Source organism: Carcharodon carcharias, chromosome 13, assembly GCF_017639515.1.
Source record: "Carcharodon carcharias isolate sCarCar2 chromosome 13, sCarCar2.pri, whole genome shotgun sequence".
In the NCBI taxonomy this organism is placed as follows: domain Eukaryota; kingdom Metazoa; phylum Chordata; class Chondrichthyes; order Lamniformes; family Lamnidae; genus Carcharodon; species Carcharodon carcharias.
The window spans coordinates 85,420,856-85,444,592 of NC_054479.1; the positions used below are offsets into that span (position 1 = coordinate 85,420,856).

At 43.6% G+C, this 23,737-nt stretch overlaps 1 protein-coding gene across 1 annotated transcript in view; it reads left to right on the forward strand.

Annotated features, from left to right (window-relative positions):
* LOC121286102 (plexin-C1-like) overlaps positions 1-21,395 on the forward strand; it is a 103,554-nt gene extending 82,159 nt beyond the window's left edge. Inside the window, exons 18-22 of the mRNA XM_041203094.1 lie at positions 3,401-3,506; positions 6,466-6,567; positions 15,953-16,062; positions 16,205-16,261; positions 21,240-21,395. Of these exons, the coding sequence (XP_041059028.1) occupies positions 3,401-3,506; positions 6,466-6,567; positions 15,953-16,062; positions 16,205-16,261; positions 21,240-21,395 (531 nt within the window). The remainder of the gene's footprint in view (positions 1-3,400; positions 3,507-6,465; positions 6,568-15,952; positions 16,063-16,204; positions 16,262-21,239) is intronic.
* The last annotated feature ends 2,342 nt before the right edge of the window (positions 21,396-23,737 follow it).

Consider the following 23,737-nt stretch of genomic DNA (forward strand, 5'->3'; position numbering starts at 1 on the left):
GATGTGCTGAAACTGAAGTCTGCTCTTTGATCGTAACGACTCATCACCTTGAGAGCCTCATGGTGCCTGAGCATTTTTGAGTTCACAGGGGCCAGGGCTGGCCATGAGGGCACAATGTGTATCTTAAACAGAAGACATTTTAATGTTTGGCACGGAAGTGATTGGATGTCATTATCTACAGGTGACCAACATGCATAGTAAGATGAGGATAGAAATGGGCCAGTATCCCTAACTGAGACTGCCCAATGTGAATGTGATAGAGAAGAAGGTGACACAGAGGATTGAGTCATCTCAGAATAGATACACATCTGCTGAATGTCTTTGACACAAGTGTCAGTTATCAGTTTCACCATCATGGTTACACAGAATGTTTTGCCCCGTTGCTGCAGATGGATCTCCTTGAAGAGCTTTGTCAGATTGAAGGCAGACAGCTACCAGCCCACTGAGGATAGTGGAATAGCTCCTGGCCCTTGTAGGCTGCCATTGCGAATGGGGTGCTGGACAGTCACTTGAAGAGGCAGCACCTTCTGACATCTGATGCTGGGACTCCCTCCTCCAGTTAGCACCTCATCTCAGCAAACACACATGCTGCCGAGGGTTCATCATCCTTCAGAGGATCAGAACAATGTGAGCCTAATGTGTAACTATTCACTCTCATGTTGAAGTGCATGAGCGAAATGAGAGGAGTGGCAATGCTGGTGTTCATGTTGGCCTATGATGGAGGACACTTGTCTAAGAGGGTACTCACTGCAACCCGTCAATCTGCATTTGGAATCTGGTGGCAATGAGAGCCTCACACACATACCTGCCTCATTTGGCCCATGCTATGGCCTCTTCCTCTGCAGACTCGGCTTCCTCGAACTCAACACCCTCATTCTCTTCAATATCCTCCTCATCGGAGGAGATGTGCAGCTCCTCCATGTCGGCATCTGGCAAGTCCATCCCCTCTTTGCAGTGCCAGGTTGTGCAGCGCGGAGCAAGCCACGGTGATTGGTGAGACCCCCTGGGGAGTGGACTGAAGGCCCCGTCAGATCTGTCCAGGCATTAGAATCACATCTTTAAGATGCCAATGGTCTGCTCCACCCAATGTTTGGATAGCAGCCTGAGCCTTGTTATACCTTTTCGCTGCAGGATGCTGAGCCGACCACACAGGCATCATCTGCCACATTCCTTGCGGGTACCCCTCGTCACCGAGAAGCCAACCCTGGATCCTGTTTGGTCCCTTGAAGATGTCTGGGATCTGGGATCTATTCAAGATGTATGAGTCGTGGACACTTCCTGTGAGTCTGGTGCAAACTTGCACGATAAGTTTCTTATGGTCACAGACCAACTGTACGTTGAGCCTTCCCTGCTTATGTATTGCAGTGTCTGTTGACAAGGAGCTTTTATAGCCACAAGAGTGCAGCCAATAGCACCCTGCCCTTGTGAGAATCCGGAAATTGCTGCAAAGCCCACTGCTCTGGCGGCCTGGCTTGCTTGGTCTCTGTTGAAATTGACATGGTTGTAGGCCTTGGCAAAAAGGAATGAATTTGTGAGAGGACACTGGAGAGATCCTGCAGAGGTCTCTAGTGGAACCCTGGAAGGATCCACTGGTGTAGAAGTTTAGTGCAGTGGTTACTTTCTCAACCAGTGGTACTGGATGTCCTGCCAGGCTCTGTGGCACCAATTCCTGGGGAATGTGGCAAATGTGACCAGATTCCTGGACATGTGGAGGCGTTGGCAACACTCTCCCTCGCTCATCTGCAGATAAAACATGCGAGTTCTGTACACTCTCGGTCTTGCAAGGCACCTACACACAGCGTTTCTGTGAGTTTCATCCTCTGCTTCCAGAGGGGGCCCTGATGCCCCTTGACCTTGAAGGTTTAGCTCCTCCCTTCAGCAAGCCAGTTATGCGGTTATACAGGCAGCAATAAATCAAGCCTCCATCTTCCTGATGGTCTCCTCTCTGCAGTATCAATCAGAAACAGACATGTTTCTGTCAGCATCAGACTGTTGAAGCGTTTCATCTTGCACTCATCAGGACAGATGCAAGAATGCCAAAGTTCAAAAGAAACAACAATTTATACTGCATGAGAAAAGCGTGCTGATTGGTCAGGGTGTTGCCATGGAGAATACATGAAGAATTATTAATCCCATGCTTTTGTTTTGGGGCCTCAACTATTTACAATCCATATCAATGACTTGACTATAAGTCTGGTAGCTAAATCTGCCAATGACACCAAGATAGGAAGGAAAGTAAGTTGTCAAGAGGAGGTAGAGAGCCCGCAAAGGGATATAGGCAGGTAAGTAAGTGTGCAAAGTTTGGCAGATAGAGTATAATGTGAGAAAATATGTCCTTGTCCACTTTGGCAGGAAGAATAGAAAAGCAGTATACTATTTAGATGGAGAGAGATTACAGAACTCTGAGGTACAGAGGGCTCTGGGTGTCCTGGTACATGAATCACAAAGTTAGTATGCAGGTACAGCAAGTGATTAGGAAGGCAAATGGAATGTTGGCATTTATTGCAAGAGGAATGGAATATAAAGTAGGGAAGATTTACTGCAGCTGTATAGGGCCTTGGTGGGACCATATCTGGCGTACTGTGTACAGTTTTGGTCACTTTATTTGAAAAAGGATATAATTGCATTCGAAGCAGCTCAAAGAAGGTTCACTTTCATTCCTCATTCCTGGGATGAAGGGCTCATCTTATGAAGAAAAGTTGAACAGGCTGGGTCTAAATCCATTGGAGTTTAGAAGAATGAAGTGATCTTATTGAAACATATAAGATCCTGAGGGGCCCTGATAGGGTGGATGCCAAGCGAATGTTTTCTCTTTTGGGGGATATGAGAACCAAGGGACACAGTTTAAGAATAAGAGGCCTACCATTTAAGATAGAGCTGAAGAGAATTTTTTAAATTAGGGTCGTTAGTATGTGGAATTCTCTTTCCCAGAAAGCAGTGGAGGCTGAGTCATTGAATTTAGTCAAGGCTTGAGTTATACAGATTTTTGATAGACAAGGGAGTCAAGGGTTATGGGAGGTTAAACAAGAAAGTGGAGTTGAACTCATGACGCCAGAACCATAGCCTAAGCCTCTGTATAACTAGCCCAATGACATCACCACTAAGTCATCATCTCCCAACCTCCGTCCAAGCCTCATGAATGAATCCTGCATATTCCGAGCCTCTGGAATTAATCTGGCAGTATTCTAAACCCTGGGAATGAATCCTCCATTATTCTGAGCCCCAAAATGCATATTTATTCATAGAATATTTAATAGTAAAATTGAAGAGTAACTGTATTGGTAACATCTTAAATATTTACTGTCAGTGATAGGCCCTGACCTCACACTTGTTACAAAATTCAGCTCATTTGCTGTAATACAAGCATCCAAAATGTGTTAAAATTGTGTTTCCTACTCAGGTGAAAGTTGGAAAATATGAAAAAGTTTTAATAAGCCAACTTCCAGGCAAATCCATTTTCGTTATATTAATTGTGATACCTATTATGCTGCTGGTTTTCATCATCAGTAAGTATTTATTGAGTATTTTGTTAAATTTTCAAAGCATTTCTACAGAATAACTGATCACCCTTAGTGCTGCTCCTGTAAAATAATGCTTGTATTCTATATTACTGTCATTGCTTCACTTGGTGTGTCGCTTCCATTGACTAAAACTGGGATGGATGGAGAGGAAAGGGGGAATGGAGGGAGGAATGGATGAAGCGAAGGAGACGGGTGATGGTGGAGGGTTAGATGACCGGAGGGAGAGATGGGATAGAAGGAGGGTTGGATGGATAGAAGGATTTATGGGATGGATGAGTGCAAAGAAGAATGGATTAATGTTGAGAAGCATCAATGGATGAAGAGGGGTAGATGGAGAGAGGGATGAATGGATAGATGGAAAGAAGGATGGAGGGAATGGAGAGTGGGATGAATGGATGGAGATGGATGAGAGGAATGGATGGATGTGATTATTATAATGTACACAGCAAAAATAATTAAAGCTTGAGGAAATAATTGTTTATGGGATGCTAGATATTGCAATTGTTTCAGATTTTATTCTGTTCACCAAGTGATGCTGGATAAATTAAACCACCATTGTATGACTCAGTAGTTATTGATTCATCAGTCTGAATGACCCCAGTATTTGAAGTATTTAAAGAAATGTTTATAAGGTCACTTTACCATTGTGATTTTAGATTGAACTCATCCTTTCAGCTGTCTTTGCCGCTTCTCTCCCCTCCCCTAGCCCTTCGGGACAAACTTCCCCAAAATTTCTCCCCTGCCCTGGCCCTAAACCCATGTCTTTCCTTCGACTCTATCCCATTTCTTGCAATGCTCTCTCCAACCTTATCTTTCCCATGAGACCCATTTCCTGCTCTTTCATTCCTATTCCAAACAAACTGTTTATCACTCAGCTTCCTTTACACGTTAGCTGTTAGCAGTTCCCTTTCCTCAGGTACTTTCCTCCTCTCCTCCAAATGTCCCTTCATTAAACTCTCCTCAACAAACCTACTGTTGACCTTGATGCACCTGCAAACTACCGCCTCATTTCCAACTTCTCTATCCTCGCCAAATGTGTCAGCCATGGCTCAGTTCATAGCATTCTCACTTGCAAGTCCGCAAGGTTCAGGGTTCAAGTACCACCCCATAGTTTCAGTACAAAAATCAAGGCTGATGCTCCAGTGCAGTACTGAGTGAGCATTGAACTTTCAGAGGTGTCATCTTTCTGATGAGAAGTTAAACTGATGCCCCACCTGTCTCCTTGGGTTGATGTAAAAGATCCCATGGCACGTTTATAAGAAGAACAGTGAGTTCTCCCTGAGTCCAGACCAATATTGATCCCTCATTCAACGTCACACATACAGGTTATCTGGTCATCATCACATTGGCTTTGCGGAATCTTGCTGTTTGCAAATTGGCTGCCATGTTTCCTACATTATAACAGTGACTACACGTCAGAAAGCATTTCATTGTCTGTAAAGCACATTAAGATGTCCAGTGGTTGTAGGAAATGTAAGTCTTTCTTTTTTTCATAGTGTTGTTACTTTCAAAATTCATGCCCATCTTTCCCACAATTCCATGTCTGAATCCCTCCAATCAGGTTTTCATGTTTGACTCCAAGTTGAATTTCTGCCCAATCACTAAGACAGTTTACTTCCATCTCTGTAACATCGCTCAACTACGACCCTCACTCAGCCCATCAGCTGCTGAGACCATGCCTTTGTTCCGTTTAGACTTGATTATTCTACTCCTCTCATGGCCGGCCTCCCATCTTGCCCTTGACATAAACTCATGTTCATCTAAAACTTTGCTGCCTGTGTCTTAACTTGCTCCAAATCTTATTCACCCATCACCACTGTGCTCACTGACCTTAACTGGCTTCATGTCTCACACATCTCAATTTTAAAATTCTCAACCTTGTTTTCAATGCCTCTTTGGCCTTGCCCCTCTCCATCTCTGTAACCTCCTGCAGCCCTCCGAGAAATCTTCGCTCCTCTAATTCCAACCTCTGGTACTGCCGATTTTAATTGCTGCACAGTTGGTTACTATGCTTTCAGCTACTGAAGGCCAAGCTCTAGAATTCTCTCCTTAAACCCCTCTGCCTCTTTATGTCTCTCCCCTTTTTAAGATGCTCCTAAAGACCCATCTTTTTAATGAAGCTTTTGGTCAGCTGTCCTGATTCCTCTTCTCTGGCTCAGTGTCAAAAAATGTTGGAAGTGTTTTTATTGATATTGCTCTTACTAAGCACCTTGGAACTTTTTACAACAGCAAATACACTACATTCCAGCATTGGTCCAAACATGGACAAAAGAGTTGAACTCAACGTGAGGTGAGAATGACTGCCAATGACATTAGGCAGCATTTGACTGAGTGTAGTATCAAGGAGGGAGATGGTGGCATAGTGATGGTAAGGTCACTGGACTAGTAATCCAGAGGCCTAGGCCAATGGGCTGGGGACATGGGTTCAAATCCCACCCACGGCAGCTGGTGGATTTTAAATTCAGTTGATAAATGTGGAATATAACAGAGTCTCAGTAATCGTGACCAAGGCAACTATCATCAATTATTGTAAAAACCCAACTGATTAATTAATGTCCTTTAGGGAAGGAAATCTGCCATCCTTATCTGCTCTGGCCTACATGTGACTCCAGATCCACAGCAATGTGGTTGACACTTAATTGCCCTCTGAAATGGCCTAGAAAGGCCACTCAGTTCAAGGGCAACAAAAATTGCCAAGGACACCCACATCTCATGAAAGAATTTAAAAAATGTAAGTTGTTGGTCGCATATCTTTAGTACGCACCATTTATTGTGATTACCTGGATTTTCGGTCTATGCAGTCCAACTTCTTGCCACATTTTTTCAATCAATATTGTTAGTGAACTGATTTTTTGGAATCACTCCTGCAGTAATTATTCTCATCTGACGTGGAATCTCCTGTTTTTGTTTGATTTACAACTGATTGAATTTTTCATGTCTTTAGTTTATTTTTGGGCAACTCGTCGCAAGGCCAAGCAGTTCTCACAGAGTCTATACTGCCAAATGGAATCTTTGGAAAGCCAATTCCGAAACCAAATTCGAGAAGGTAACTAGGAGCAAAAGTTGAACCTCGATGGTTTCAGTATTAGAATTAGCTTGAGACAATCTGTGGTATAAATGGCATTACAGGACCATACTGAATCTCTGACTATCACCAATCCACCTTCAATCATTTCATCCTTGCACTCCCATCAGATCCATGGAATTTAATGGGAAAATTTTACCTCCACATTCCAAGGATAGGAAAATTCCAAACCCCTCTCAGTGTTTGTTTCTGTTCCTGTATTTATTTCATACGGTTAATGCAACCTTCATGTGATTCTAAAGTGGCACTGAGTCCTTTAAAAGTCATACAACTCCAGCATCCTGCATTAGTAAACAGGATTTGCCCAAATAAGTAAATTGTCTAAATGAACTGTAAATAAGAAGTGCTAAATTGGTACTTAATATGGCGGGCCTTCCCTAAAGGAGGATGAGCACTTGGCATGTCATAACATTCAAGGCTATGAGCCAAGTGCTGGTAAATGGGATTAGGTAGGTAGGTCAGGTGTTTCTCACTTGTCAGTGCAGACTCGATGGGCCGAAGGGCCTCTTCTGCACTGTGAATCTGTGATTCTGTGCATGTGGATCTCACTGGCTTTCCAGCCAGCAGGTAAGATCTCCATCGTCTGGATCATATTCCACGAGATATGTGGGCTTTAAAAAGGCATCAGGCCCCTAACTTGTAAATATAAAGGTACTTCCACCCGCTTGACAATTAGGTAAAGGAAGTCCAGTTCTTTACTTTTCCCAATATGGCTATCAGCCACCTTTATCTAGAAATATGCATGCACTTTGTGCCCACCATTTTGGAAACATTGTAGATTAATTAGTTCCTGTAAAACAGCTCTATTTATCGGCCTGTGTGTTCTCGTGGCTTATGTTCCACTCTGGGTCTGTTACAATCTAGTTAGGGACCAGTAACTTTTTGTTTAAAGTAGGCAAAGCTTGAAATCCCAGTTACCCACCAGGAAAATAAAGCCACAAGACTCTATGGTTTTAAGCAAACAAAATGAACTTTACTATGCAAAATCAGAAAAGTAAACCAATTTACAATATCTATCTTATACTCTATCATTCAGAATTAACATGAGGTAAATATGAATTCACAGAATGTTAGGGGGAAATTAAAAATGCTAAAAGAGAATACAGTAAGAATTTATTGAAAAACCCCTAAAATCTCCAGGCAGACATGGCTGCTAAACATATTAAGAGTTGAAGATTACCAGATGAACATTGCATAGCCTTGAGAGTCTGACTGGGGACACAAGAAGGACATAAATCAGATTGAGTGTACTCCCCTCTAACATAGGGAAGGGGCAGATGGTTTTATCTTAGATATGGGAGGACTTACAATGGACAAAGAGGGGCTTTGATGAAACACAAACAATCTTGAGCTGTGAGAACTAAGATCTTTGCGTACGTGTTTTAATTTTGATTGGATAATATAATTATGTATACCACCTTTAGAATAATTGGTTAGCAAAATCACATGTTTATGTACTCAATAGGATAGAGTTAGAATGAGAATGGTGTGTCAGTTACCGATTGGATGTATTCAAATGTACTCAAATGTATTATGATAAGAAAAAGTACAAAAGTAATGAAATGTATCAATCTAGGAGCTGAGTCTTCACTCTTAGAAATGATTGTATATGCTTGAATAAAACCAGTTAAAGGAATTCTGAGTCTCTGTAGTCGCTGTGTGATCGGGGATTGTAACTTCTCCTCTTCAACTGGCCTATGTGGCAGTTGCTGGATTGGAGGGAGTACCTTCTTCAGTGGCATAGTCAGCAGGATTCTCCCGGACCTCTGTGAAAGTGGAACAATGATCTGGTGAGTATTTTCATTTTGACGGATACTCTCTGGTTGTTCGCGTCAGACTAGAACGGAGGTCTAATAAGGCGAACCCGAACGTTTCAGCCAGGGCGACTCAGGTGGACAGGTGGGGGAACTGTGGGTCCCTGTTTTATTGTGGGGCCGTGGAGTCCTGTTTTATTGTGGGGCGGTGGAGTGTTGTTTTTTTGAACATAAGAACTAGGAGCAGGAATAGGCAATTCAGCCCCACGAGCCTGCCCCGCCATTCATTATGATCATGGCTGATCTCATTTTGCCTCAACTCCAATTTCCTGCCCTTTCCCCATAAATTTTCAACCCGTTACTAATTAAAAATCTGTCTATCTCCACCTCAAATTCATTCAGCATCCCGGCATCCACTGCACTCTGAGCTAGTGAATTCCAAGGATTCACAACCCTTTGAGAAAAGTAATTCCTCCTCATCTCTGATTTAAATCTACTATCCCTTAGCCTAAAACTATGGCCTCTCATTCTAGAATGCCCCACAAGGGGAAACATCCACTCCACTTTGTCTATCCCCTTTAGCATCTTTTCTACCTCAATTAGATCTCCTCTCATCCTTCTAAACTCTAGCAAGTATAGGCCTAAGCTGCTCAATCTCTCCTCATAAGACAAGCTCCACATCTCTGGAATTAATCTAGTGAACCTCCTCTGAACCGCCTCCAGTGCAACTACATCCTTCCTCAAGTAAGGGGACCAAAACTGTGCACAGTACTCCAGATGCAGTCTCACCAATGCCTTGTACAGTTGCAACAACACTTCCCTGTTTTTATACTCTATTCCTTTAGCAATAAATGCCAAAATTTAATTTGCCTTTCTTATTACCTGCTGTACCCGCATACTAGCTTTGTGGGGTGGTTGAGTCCTGTTTTATTGTGGGACAGTTGAGTCCCAGGAGACTCAGATCTTGGGGGTACTGTGGGTCCCTGTTTGTGTATGTGTGTGACCATTTAATGTGTGTGTGTGTGTGTGTGTGTGTGTGTGTGTGTGGATAAGGCCAAGAAGACTGAACGCGAGTTCGTTATGGAATGGGGAGGTGAAGGAACCATGTCCCTTCACCTTGCCAGGAAGCATAGAAAGCTGATCATCAAAATGAAACAACAAGGGTGGCAGCCGAGTGACCCACCGTTACGCTCCAAGGATTGGTGGAGATCTCACAATAAAGATAAAACTGATAAAGCTACAGTACTCAGTTTGAGTCTGTATCTGCACAAACTAAACTAATACAGAAACACCTCGTTCGAGTTGCGCCGGTCGCAGTGGCAGGGGATCTGAAATGTCCCCTACTGAATTTTTGTAACTTAAAATAAATTAATTGATCTAAGTTTTAAGAGCTGTTTGTGCTGAAGAGAGAAAGAGAGAAAGGGGTTACCCCTAGGGGAGTTAGTGAGCAGTGACAGGCAGCAGCAGAGAAAATGTGAGCTTCAGTCAGTTTGATTGACCCTATAGGTGGAGCCTCCAAGATCCCTTTATTCCCCCCACTGCTACTTGAAGCTTCGTTTAGAGTTAGGTTCAATATTATAGGAATATAAATACATACCTTTATATATGTGTTTGTTTGTGTGCAAGGAAACATTTGTACGTGAGCTTTAATGTGTTTTCGTCCCTAAATTGTCATTTGTGTTTGTAGTTCAGCACTTTAGAGTCGAAAGCCCCATATTAGATTAAAGGAAAAGTATACTCAAACATTCCAAAGTTTTGAGTATGAGGTTTGAGTTGAGATTTCTGGTAAAAATCGCAATTTGAAGGTATTGTAAAGATAAAACAGGGCTTGCCTTTTTTTGAGATGAACAACCCTTGTACCACCCCCTTGCAGACTAGTAGGGAATAACACTCATCATCAGCTTCCAAGCTGATTGGGATTGATACATACGAGTTGGTATTCTAAAATTCTGAGGGAAAAAAAATTACCTGAAATTCAGAAGGATTCTAGGAAAACCAAAAGACAGGTGGTTCCAATGGGTAAAAAAGGGTTTCTTTTGAAGAGATGAATTAAATATTAAAGGAAATCTGCATTCCAAAAGCACGGTAATTTGAATTTGGGACAATCTTGAGATGTAAAGTGCAGTGTAATTTAACAGGTTACTTTGAATAACGAGGATGCTATCCAAAGATAAAGAATGTGTTGATCAACATATGGGACTTCTAATCTGGATACAAATCATTACACATGAAAAAGAGGTTGTTTAATTTTGATAGTGTAAATTACAGTTTTTACAAAGTTTAAAAATTTGTGGTTTGGTTCTTGATAAAGTTCTCAAAAGGGAATTTTCATTTTAAAAGGTTTTTGACAACAATTGGCACTAATTCAAATGCTACAAGCTTTTGTATTTGTAAATCTGTTCCCAAAATGTGAAGTTAAAAACAAAAACAGAATTACCTGGAAAAACTAAGCAGGTCTGGCAGCATCGGCGGAGAAGAAAAGAGTTGATGTTTCGAGTCCTCATGACCCTTCGACAGAAACGTCAACTCTTTTCTTCTCCGCCGATGCTGCCAGACCTGCTGAGTTTTTCCAGGTAATTCTGTTTTTGATGTGAAGTTAAGTTCAAGACCTTGGCAAAGTTTGGCAGAAATCCAATTTTTGGCTGAGTTAATGAATCTGGGATAATGCTAAAAAAAAAGTCAGACATAATTTAGTGGGTTACTTTTGAGAAAATAAGATATTGTTTGAGAAGAAGATAAGGAAGCAAAACATGTCAATGCTTGATTTCCTGTTTTAAAACTGTTTTAAGAATACTTTATTGGACTGTAAAGTCTCTCCAAACAACCTGAACAAGATAAGATGTTAGCTATTGCATGTGTAAAATGGTATGAAGAAAGGATTAAGGGTTGAAGAAAGAAAAAGGGAAAAGGATACCATAATGTACAAACTGTTTTAAGAGGACTGAATTTGATAATCTGGCCATCAACTGAGACATTGGAACCGCACAGGGGAAGATAAGATCTAGAGACAAAGATCCCTGTTGACATGGAATAGTTAATGTGGCCTAAAGAGTAAGGAAACATTTTAAACGATCAAGACAATAGAGAAACTGACCTCAAGAGAATCTTAGGATGATCGTGGTCAGAAAAAAAACCTTAGAGGTAAAACTATTCGGAATCTGTAGTTGAGGCAATTGAAGGGTGAGGAGAAACTTAACAACAATTTACCACAAGATGGATTCAGATCAGAGAACTCATTTCACAGGGAGAGTCATTAAAGAAATATATAACCTTATGGCGATTAAACAGAAATTCCATATTCCTTACCACCCCCAGAGCTCAGGGATGGTGGAAAGGATGAACCGAACTTTGAAAACATCTATAGCCAAAGCAATTCAGGAGACAGGGAACAGCTGGGCCATCGTATTGCCCAGCATTCTGATGCACCTTAGGGCTACACCAAATAGGACTATCAGGTTCACCGCATTGAATTGATAACAGGAAGGGCTGTGCAATTACCTGAGGGCTTTATAGTAGGAGGAGGAGATGTAGGACCACTGAAAGGAAAAATACGAGACTACGTAAGGGAATTAAGTAAGCAATTACATGAGTTGATAGAGGAAGTTAGGGACTGACAGATGATTAAGGATATGGAAACAGGCAAATCCAAAGAGCAACAACAGACCCCCCAAGTGGGGAATAAGGTGATGGTCATGGTGAGCCCTGAGCAAACAGGGTTTGCCCCAGGTGGCATGGACCATATGAGGTAATTATGACAGGTGATACTTGTGCACTTGTAGATATGAAAATGAGTTCCTTTATGGGGACTTACTTTCTGCTAGCAACTTGAGTTTCCATCTACAGGTGACCGATCCCATTACTATAGGAAACATCCATTTGCCAGGCAGAACCACAGGATACTTGTTTAGCCCTTGGTGGGATAACACATCGTTCACTGATCAAAATCCTGTCAGAATAGCACACCTAGCCATGCAGGAAGCCACCAGAATAGCTCAATCATATGTAGAAGCTTCTAGAGAGCAAACCACAAGGGGGCATGTGCAAGTGGATTTAGCCACCCAATCGGCCAGGAGGTTAGCCCAGTCAGCTACCTCCTATGCTACAGCTGGTAGATTGATGAATTGGTGGGAGATTGTTAGAATGTGTATGACGATAGTCACAGAAATTATGCTCTTATGGGCTATCGGACTCTTCTGGCACCAACATAAAACCTGGAAAGGGATTCTCCAGGCACAGACAGCAACAAACCAAAGGTGCGCATCAGTTCCCCGACATGTGCGTACTTCAAGGGGGAGGACAGGAGAAGGGAAAGTTATCTTATACAACCAGGTGGTTTAGAATTCCTCTGGCAGGCTGGACGACTGGCCATCCGAAGGACAAGAAGAGGAATTCTTAACTTAAGGTGTGGCCAGCTTGGGCTTTGCCAAAAGTGGGGACTGTTAGGGGGAAATTGAAAAACCCCTAAAATCTCCAGACAGACATGGCTGCTAAACATATTAAGAGTTGAAGATGAACATTGCATAGCTTTGAGAGCCGACTGGAGATACAAGAAGGACATAAATCAGATTGAGTGTACTCCCCTCTCACGTAGGGAAGGGGCAGATGGTTTTAGCTTAGATATGGGAGAACATACAATGGACAAAGAGGGGCTTTGATGAAACACAAACAGTCTTGAGCTGTGAGAACCAAGGTCCTTGTGTCCATGTTTTAATTTTGATTGTATAATATAACTATGTTTACCACCTTTAGAATAATTGGGTGGCAAAATCACATGTTTATGTACTCAATAGGATAGAGTTGGCTTGAGACCGGTGTGTTGGTTACCGATTGGATGCATTCAAATGTACTCAAATGTATTATGATAAGAAAAAGTACAAAAGTAATGAAATGTAATCAAAATGGGAGCTGGGTCTTCATTCTCATGAATGATTTCGGCTGCCTTGAATATGCTTGAATAAAACCGTTTAAAGGAAGCCTGAGTGTCTGTGGTTGCTGTGTGATCGGGGATTGTAACTTCTCCTCTTCAGTAATTCTGTTTTTGTTTTGGATTTCCAGCATCCGCAGTTTTTTTGTTTTTATCTATGTGGTAGTTGCTGGATTGGAGGGAGTGGCCTTCTTCACAGAATCATAGAATTGTTACAGTGTAGAAAGAAGTCATTTGGCCCATTGTGTCTGCATCGGCTCTCTGAGCATTTTAACTTAGTGCCAATCTCCTACCTTTTCCCCGTAACCCTGCACATTGTTTCTATTTAAATAATCATCCAATGCCCTCTTGAATGCCTCAGTTGAAACTGCCTCCACCACACTTCCAGATAGTGCATTCCAAATCCTAGCTACTCACCTTTTTCTCACCTCGCATTTGCTCCTTTTGCAAAACATTTTAAAACTGTGCCCTCTGGTTCTTGATCCGTTTACGAGTGGGAACAGTTCTTCCCTATCTACTCTGTCCAGATCCCTCATGATTTTAAAAACTTCTATCAAGACTCTTCTTAGCCTTCTACTCTCCAAGGAAAACAGTCCCAACTTCTCCAATGTTTCCACATAACTGAAGTGTTTCATCCCTGGAACCATTCTCATAAATCTCTTCTGCACTCTCTCCAATGCATTCACGTCCTTCCTATTGTGTGGCACCCAGAATTGTACACAATACTCCAGCTGAGGTCCAGCTAGTGGCTTATATAATTTCATCATAACCACCCCCCGTGCTCTTGAACTCTATGCCCCTATTAATGAAGCCTAGAATACTGGATGCTTCAGAAACAGCTCTCTCTCTACCTGTCCTGCCACCTTTAATGACATATGTACATATACACCCAGGTTTCTTTGCTCCTGAACAGCTTTTAGAATAGTAAAACTCTGTTCCCCTCAGGAGGGATTTCAGCACCTCACTTTCCAAGATCTAGCCTCTGAATTCCCTCGAAAGCCACTCCGACTTGGACTGCCTCAATGACTGCTTATCTCCTGATGTTCAATCTCTCCTCCTGAGACAGCATTCCACCGGATTGACAAAGCTGCCCCCTTGCCTACAGACAAAATTTCAAATCTTTCACAGACTGTAAGATTCACTAAGCTGGCACTGCCCCTGGGTTTCTCTGAACTCCAGTCTCCTGGCTTCACTGATCTATAAATAGGCCCCAGAACTTCTTCTGAGCCCTAACCCTCTCTAGTAGAGAGCCAGCACCTTTCCACCACCTTCACTATTGCCCAGGACTTCTCCTGAGCCCTAACTGCACCAAGTGGCTCCCAGGACTTCTCTGTGTGCTATAAACTCATGAGGTGCAAATTGTAACCAACAGCTTCATTGAATGGTTACCAGGCCTTCTCTGAGCCCTAACTGCCTGGAGCCAGCTAACAGCAACACCTTTTCAGCATCCAGCCTCTTCCCTTGCTGTAGAACATTCAGATAAATTGAAACCAAGGAACCTTCTTGAGCTCTCCCCATCTCCATAACGACGTACCCTCTCACTGAATGTTTTAAATAAATTTAGTTCTAATTCCCAAAACAAAACATCTCTCTGGACTGCACTTCTTTGCAAGCAGTGTCGACATCACATTTCCAGCTCTTCAGCTAAGTAAGCCTGCCTGCTGTTTTATGGCTTCTACCTTTCTAGTTATTAACCCCTTAAGTCAACATGGCCCAACTGTTTAAAGTGTAATAGACTCCAAGCTGCTTTAGTTGCATTTATCCCATTTTCTCTAGTTAAACTTTAATCTTCCCAGAACTAAACAATACCTCTAAAAAATCAACATGAACCATGAGCATTCACAACAGCTCAAAGTACCTCACACTGAACACAATAAATATCAAAACAGATGTCAAGATCTCACCAGTTAAAAATGAGGTGAGGACTGACTCAAGGTCAATGTATCCCAAATAAATTGCCACCAAGTGCCACACTTTACAATAACTGGGCAGAAGGAGGGCTCGCTGTCTCAGCACTGGTGCATAAAGGAAAGAAACTAAAAGGCTACCATTTGTTCTCATGGGAGCTGGTTACAGGGTAATATTAGAGCTAATTAGGGGTTTAAAGTGTAATACTGCGTGGTTAAAATAACACTAGAGGGGGATTACAGAGTAATATTGGAGGAGAGATTATTGACTTATATTGGAGTGGGGGTTACAAAGTAATATTAGAAGGGAGGTTTTTGAGTAATATTGAGGGGTACGGAGTAATATTGGAGGGAGAGTTTACACAGTAATATTGGAGGGGTGGTTGCAGAGTAATATTGGAGTGGAGATTATAGAGTAATATTGGAGGGGGGGTTACAGAGTAATATTGGAGGAGTTTGCAGAGTAACATTGTGAGGTTTACAGAGTAATATTGGAGGGGTAGTTTATAGAGTAATATTGGAGTGGGGAGTTTACAGAGTAATAGTGGAGGAGGAATCTGCAGAGTAATATTGGATGACATTTGCAGAGTAATACTGGAGGTGGGGTCATTGAATATTTTTGGAGAAAACCAAAGGCAGATTGTTCATCCACTCTGGGGAGTTATGAGTGGCTTCAAAGTGAAGTGACTGATGGGCAAACATCCTCCACTGACGGTATGTAAGTTTACAATGTTGAATCAGTTATATTCTCTTTGCTTAAGGTTTTGTTGAGCTTCAGACTGAGGGATCAGGTGTACATTTAATCGATAATTATGGCAGTATCCCCTTCCTGGATTACAAACACTTTGCTGCCCAAACATTCTTTCCTGAGGTAACCTTTATAACTTTTTCAACAGGTTACATAACTAGATGATGATTAAATAATTTAAGTCCACGATTTCAGTCAATGCCTGTGCACCTGTCTCTTAACATACTGAGTTTACATTTTGTCCTTTTTATGCTTTCTCTAACAGGGAAATGGAGAGTATGTGCCCAACTTTGTCGGAGGTCTGATCGTCACTGCACCTCTGGTATGTTTTCTACTTGTATCTGGAATCATTACTTTCTGGAACATTCTGGTTTGAATTACTGTTGCCGATACCTAAACACAACGAGGGTAAAATTGTTCCTGCATGGTAACACCGTAAACTAGCTGGAGTGTGAATCAGGTGATAGTGAATATGTTACAGCTCGCCCCTTGCACCCCGCCCACATCACGCACACACTGCACTCAGTCCAATTAAATTTTCCATTGAAGCCAAAGATTAGTCATTCTCCCTGCTTTAATGGTTGTCCATTGTGAGAGCCTTATTTTATCTATAAACTACCCTTCAAAATTCACTCTGTAACCCCTCCACGCCAATATTATTCCGTAACGCCCCACTCCAATATTACTCTATGAACTACCCTTCCAATATTACTCTGTAACCTCCCATGCCAATATTACCTCATAACGCCCCACTCCAATATTTTATCAGAGGTGAGAACCCATTTTGAATACTTGTGTTAAAACCCCCACTGAACAGTGGATGAAATAACTCTCCAGCTCTTGGCTATCAGGAAAGAGTGGGTGGCTTTTTTTGCTTCGCTCATGGGACATGGGCATCGCTGGCAAGACCAGCATTTGCTGCCCATCCCTAATTGCCCATGAGAAGGTGGTGATGAGCTGCCTTCTTGAACCGCAGCAGTCCATGTGGTGTAGGTACACTCAGTGCTGTTAGGGATAGAGTTCCAGGATTTTGACCCAGTGACAGTGAAGGAATGGCAGTATATTTCGAAGTCAGGATGGTGATTGACTTGGAAGGGAACTTGCAAGAAGGTTACAGAAGGTTAGTGACTTGGTGCTGCAGCCATTAGGATGAAGTTATCCCCTTTGGAGCAGGCGTGTTCTGGTCAACACGGCCGAAGAGCTAAAGTTGTGCTTGTGAGTTGGTGCTTGAGTGCAGATTCGGGAATCCAGGGGAACGGAATCTCATAGGAAAGATTTTACCCTTGTGAGGTGTGTAGTCGTTGAGGCCATCCAAGTTGGAGAGAATTCCTAAGTTAGATCTTCAAAGATGAAGACTGGAATCCCTCATGAGAGAGTTGTAATGAGATTGGTTGACTTAGTGTTGACTATGTTGAGAAATCTGTGAATTCTGTATTGGTTGCATCTACCATTTATTGTGCAGTGTGTTCGACCATAGTTTGCCTGTGAATTCACATGTATCTCATATTTACCCTGAATGTTGGAGTATAAGATAGATCTTGTAAATTGTTTTATCTTTCTGACCTTGTACAGTAAAGTTTATTTTTGTTTGTTTAGAACCTATCGAATCTTGTGGCTTTATTCTCTTAGCAGGCAGCTTGAATCTCAAACTTTGTCCACTTTGAACAAACCATTATCAGTCCCTACCCGGATCTTACCAAAACCTGCAGGTCTAGGATCATAACAGTGTAAATAAGATGGAGGCATTTCTGACCATGGGAACGATTAGTGTTTGGGAGAGGGAGGGAAAGTGAGTTCAGAATTTGTGTACCATATGGCCTGGATGAGTCCATTATGGGCTTTTATGGCAAATCGGTGAGTGGGTGCAGGTGTCCTGGTCACATCTGCACACCCTCCTCCACTGAGGATGTTGAGCGGTCATCATCTTCCTCCTCCTGCAATTCAGTGCGCTCTGCAGTGTGATGTTATGCAAGGCACTGTTGAACCACTACCCTGCTGGAGGTCTTTGCTGGTACATACTGAAGACCCACCCAGACACCTGAATCACATCTTCAGCAACACAGTGGCTTGCTCTGAGCACCCCTGATGCTCATGTGGCTCTGGTTGTATCTGTCCTGTGTATCAGTAATAGGGTTCCTCACAGGCGTCATCAGGCATGTCCTTAGAGGACAGCCCTTGTCAGTGTGGAGGCACAAGGCTTGTGGGAGATGTGTCCGAATGAAGGCATCATGGCAGCTTCCAGTGTATCTTGCACAGACATGCATGAAAACCGCCTGGTGATCACACACCAGCTGCACATTGATGGATCAGGATCCCTTCCAATTGACGCTGACTTGAGATTGCCTTGCCACATGTGTGGAGTCTATGGCTCCCTGTACCTATGGACATCCAACCACTGCAGCAAGTGCCAGAACCCTCTACTTCTGAATAGCCTCCTCAGTAGCAAAGTCAGTGGCAGACCTGGCAAACATTGCATCAATCACCTGGGAGATGCATTTGTGGGCAGCAGATTGTGAAGTTCAGCAGATTCCTGGAAGGATCCAGAAGCAAAGAAATTTAAGGCCCTGGTGACCTTCACAGCCACGGGCAATGTGTGCCCACCTGGTCCACTGGCAATGTGTGCGCACCTGGCCCATTGGCGTGCCCACATGTCCCATTGGGAATGTGTGCCCATCTGGTCCATTGGCAATGTGTGCCCACCTGGTCCATTGGCAATGCGTACCCATCTGGTCCATTGGCAATGCGTGCCCATCTGGTCCATTGGCAATGCATTCCTATCTAGTCCATTGGCAATGTGTGCCCACCTGGCCCATTGGCAATGCATGCGCACCTGGTCCATTGGCAATGCATACCTATCTAGTCCATTGGCAATGCGTGCCCACCTGGCCCATTGGCAATGCATGCCCACCTGGTCCATTGGCAATGTGTACCCATCTGGCCCATTGGCATGCCCGCATGTCCTATTGGCAACATGTACCCATCTGGTCCATTGACAACATGTGCCCATCTGGTCCATTGGTAATGTGTGCCCACTTGGTCCATTGGCAATGTGTGCCCACCTGTCCCATTGGTGTGCCCACCTGTCCCAAAGGGAATGTGTGCCCATCTGTCCATTGGCAATGTGTGCCCATCTGGTCCATTGGCAATGCATACCTATCTAGTCCATTGGCAATGTGTGCCCACCTGGCCCATTGGCAATGCATGCCCACCTGGTCCATTGGCAATGCGTACCCATCTGGTCCATTGGCAATGCGTGCCCATCTGGTCCATTGGCAATGCGTGCCTATCTAGTCCATTGGCAATGTGTACCCTTCTGGCCCATTGGCATGCCCGCATGTCCTATTGGCAACATGTACCCATCTGGTCCATTGACAACATGTGCCCATCTGGTCCATTGGTAATGTGTGCCCACTTGGTCCATTGGCAATGTGTGCCCACCTGTCCCATTGGTGTGCCCACCTGTCCCAAAGGGAATGGGTGCCCATCTGTCCATTGGCAATGTGTGCCCATCTGGTCCATTGGCAATGCATTCCTATCTAGTCCATTGGCAATGTGTGCCCACCTGGCCCATTGGCAATGCATGCGCACCTGGTCCATTGGCAATGCATACCTATCTAGTCCATTGGCAATGCGTGCCCACCTGGCCCATTGGCAATGCATGCCCACCTGGTCCATTGGCAATGTGTACCCATCTGGCCCATTGGCATGCCCGCATGTCCTATTGGCAACATGTACCCATCTGGTCCATTGACAACATGTGCCCATCTGGTCCATTGGTAATGTGTGCCCACTTGGTCCATTGGCAATGTGTGCCCACCTGTCCCATTGGTGTGCCCACCTGTCCCAAAGGGAATGTGTGCCCATCTGTCCATTGGCAATGTGTGCCCATCTGGTCCATTGGCAATGCATACCTATCTAGTCCATTGGCAATGTGTGCCCACCTGGCCCATTGGCAATGCATGCCCACCTGGTCCATTGGCAATGCGTACCCATCTGGTCCATTGGCAATGCGTGCCCATCTGGTCCATTGGCAATGCGTGCCTATCTAGTCCATTGGCAATGTGTACCCTTCTGGCCCATTGGCATGCCCGCATGTCCTATTGGCAACATGTACCCATCTGGTCCATTGACAACATGTGCCCATCTGGTCCATTGGTAATGTGTGCCCACTTGGTCCATTGGCAATGTGTGCCCACCTGTCCCATTGGTGTGCCCACCTGTCCCAAAGGGAATGGGTGCCCATCTGTCCATTGGCAATGTGTGCCCATCTGGTCCATTGGCAATGCATACCTATCTAGTCCATTGGCAATGTGTGCCCACCTGGCCCATTGGCAATGCATACCTATCTAGTCCATTGGCAATGTGTACCCATCTGGCCCATTGGCATGCCCGCATGTCCCATTGGCAACATGTACCCATCTGGTCCATTGACGTGTGCCCATCTGGTCCATTGGTAATGTGTGCCCACTTGGTCCATTGGCAATGTGTGCCCACCTGTCCCATTGGCATGCCCCCCTGTCCTATTGGGAATGTGTGCCCATCTGGTGCATTGGCAATGTGTGCCCACTGGCCCATTGGCAATGTGTGCCCACCTGGTCCATTGGCAATGCGTGCCCACCTGGTCCATTGGCAATGCATGTCCATCTGGTCCATTGGCAATGCGTGCCTATCTGGTCCATTGGCAATGAAGATTAGCTAGATCAAGGTGAGTAAACTCCAAGGTACCAGAAATGGCTTCCAAAATGTGGGAAATCACCTCTAAAGCAGTGAACACACTCTCTCTGAAGCAATCCTGTGAGCAAAGGCCTTTTACCTAATCAAGAAAGTAGTTGTCCTGTTTCAGTCTTTAAAGGCTTTTCAGCCTGTCAGTTTCACAGAACTGTCATGGCGGGTTTCATTCAGCTCGAAAAACTCATGCATTGGCTGTTAAAGCTGGAAACTGGAGTAAATTTACAATTAATTACTTCTTAACATATTCAAATTACAGAGCAGACGTGCCTCCAAACACATGCCTGGTTAAAGGTGAAAGTGAGCAGGGTCATACCAGGTTTCCGAAATGCCAGCTTTATTTTTTATTGATTTAACCTCCCAGGTACATTGGCACCCACTGCACCTCCCCACCACCCCCTCCCTGACCCCGACATGTTAAATTCCTGCCCATAATTTCAGAAGATATTTCAGAATTTCTCCATTAATACTGAAAGTATCTGATCCAGCATTCTAGGTTAATATACAGAATAACCTGGATTATAAAGAGATTTTATACGACCTGTTTCTCATTATTGTTTCATTTGAAGCAGGCACCTGAACAAGACAAGCTGAATGAAGAATTCAATGCCTTGTACAACTTCTTGAGTAATGAACAGTTTTTGGTGACTTTAATACACAACCTTGAGCAGCAAAAGGATTTCTCCATTAAAGACCAGTTAGTTTTATCTGACATCTCTGCTGGTTAATTGCTTTTCAATACAGTTGGGCTTTCTTTTGTTCCCCAACATTTGGCTTGATCCCATCAAATGACATTATCATTGTCAATATGTGACAATGTGAGGTTGGTTAAGCAAGTTCAACTAGAGTGAACTGAGTTTTTGTATCAGAACAAATGCACACAACGTTCACCCCCTTTCCATCTTTATTTACATGTAGGGGCTTTGGGAGGAAGGGGTTATCAAGGAAAGCGAATTGTCCATAGCGATAGATGTGGAGATGGTAAACAGATAGCTGGGACAACCACACATGCTCACTTCCAAAACTAATCATCGTTACAACCAGGTGAGGAGGTGTAGAGTGACTTCATGGGTTGTGAGTGTCACTGGCCAGCATTTATTGCCCATCCCTAATTGCCCTTGAGAAGGTGGTAGTGACCCTAACAGGTCTTAATAAAAGGATATGCTTGCTAATTCGGCGGCTATTTAACTTAATGTGCTGTGACTGTAAAAGTCCTTCCTTCCACCATAAGGTCAGAAGTGGGGATGTTCGCTGATGATTGCACAATGTTCAGCATCATTCGCGACTCCTCAGATACTGAATCAGTCCATGCCAAAATGCAGCAAGACCTAGACAATATCTAGGCTTGGACTGACAAGTGGCAAGTAACATGCACACCACACAAGTGCCAGGCAATGACCATCTCTAACAAGAAAGAAGCTAACCATTGTCCCTTGACATTCATTGGCATTACCATCGCTGAATCTCCTACTTTCATCATCCTGGGGGTTACCATTGACCGGAAACTAAACTGGGCTAGCCATTAAAATACTGTGGCTACAAGAGCAGGTCAGAGCCTAGGAATCCTGCGGCGAGTAACTCATCTCCTGAATCCCCAAAGCCTGTCCATTATCTATATGGCACAAGTTAGGAGTGTGACGGAATACTCTCCACTTGCCTGGAGGAGTGCAGCTCCAACAACACTCAAGTAGCTCGACAACATGCAGGACTAAGCGACTCTTTTGATTGACACCCCTTGCACAAGCATTCACTTCTTCCACCATCGAGGAACAGTGGCAGCAGTGTGTACCAAATACAAGCAGGAACTCACCAAGGCTCCTTAGACAGCCACTTCTAAACCATAATCACTACTATCTAGAAGGACAAGGGCAGCAGATAGATGGGTACACCATCACCTGGAAGATCCCCTCCAAGCCACACGCCACCCTGACTTGGAAATATATCATCATTCCTTCACTGCCGCTGGGTCAAAATCCTGGAACCCCCTCCCTAACAGCACTGTGTGTGTACCTACACCACATGGACTGCAGAGGTTCAAGAAGGCAGCTCAGTACCACCTTCCCAAGAGCAACTAGGGTTGGGCACTAAATGCTGACCTAGCCAGCGACACCCATATCCCATAAATGAATAGAAAAAAGACACACAGACAGGCTTCTTTTTAAGTTTTAAAATGGAAAGGAGAATAGTATTTATTGTACTTAATACTCACTCTAAATAAGATAAATAATAATAACACCCTGACTTTCATGCACACATGCATTCAAACATTCGCACACACATACACAAGTAAGTTACAAAGTGGAGAATAGATTAAGCAGTTTTTAAAGTCAAATAAAAATTCATGGTATACAGGTCTTATAGGTTGATGACTTGGCTAGTTTCCGTACGGTCTGGTGGTCCTACAGGATTCGGTGTTGAATGGGTTTAAAGATGTTGAGAGATGATTAATTTGTTCTTCTGCCCCTGGGTTGATTTTTTAAAAATACTGTCTGTGACAAGTGGATGGTCAAAACAGCAGACAGGGCACAAACTTACTCACTGAATGGAAAACTCCTGCTTCTTTGGCATCTCTTCTGCTTATGTTCGCTGGCCTGGAGAAAAGCAGTCTCTTAAAATAAAAGAGGGCTTGTGGTCTTGCCATATAATCTCCTCTCAACTGACCAATTACCCAAATATGGTCATAGCAATTTGATTCCAGATGCATGGTTTCAACTTGATAGATTATGGCTGGAAGGGTTCCCTTCTTAGCCAGAGCCCACTGTCCAAAGTCATTATATCTAACGTCTAACTCTTGCTCCACACCAGGGGCCAGGAGATGGTCCATTCACACTTCTCCAAGGTGATTGTTTCTGATGACATTTTCTGGATAGGCTAACTCCATTTTAATGGCTTTGGAAGTTGTAAGGTAAAGTGATGCAAATTTTCAGTCATTTTAGAAGCTGCTTAAAGTTACTTACAGAATGCTGGTGTTCAGTCCTTTTGAAACTTCAGCAAGTGTTTTTCAGCCCAAATAATAGTCATTTTTGATATAAAGCATGGACTTCTAATAACATAATAACAACAACTTGCA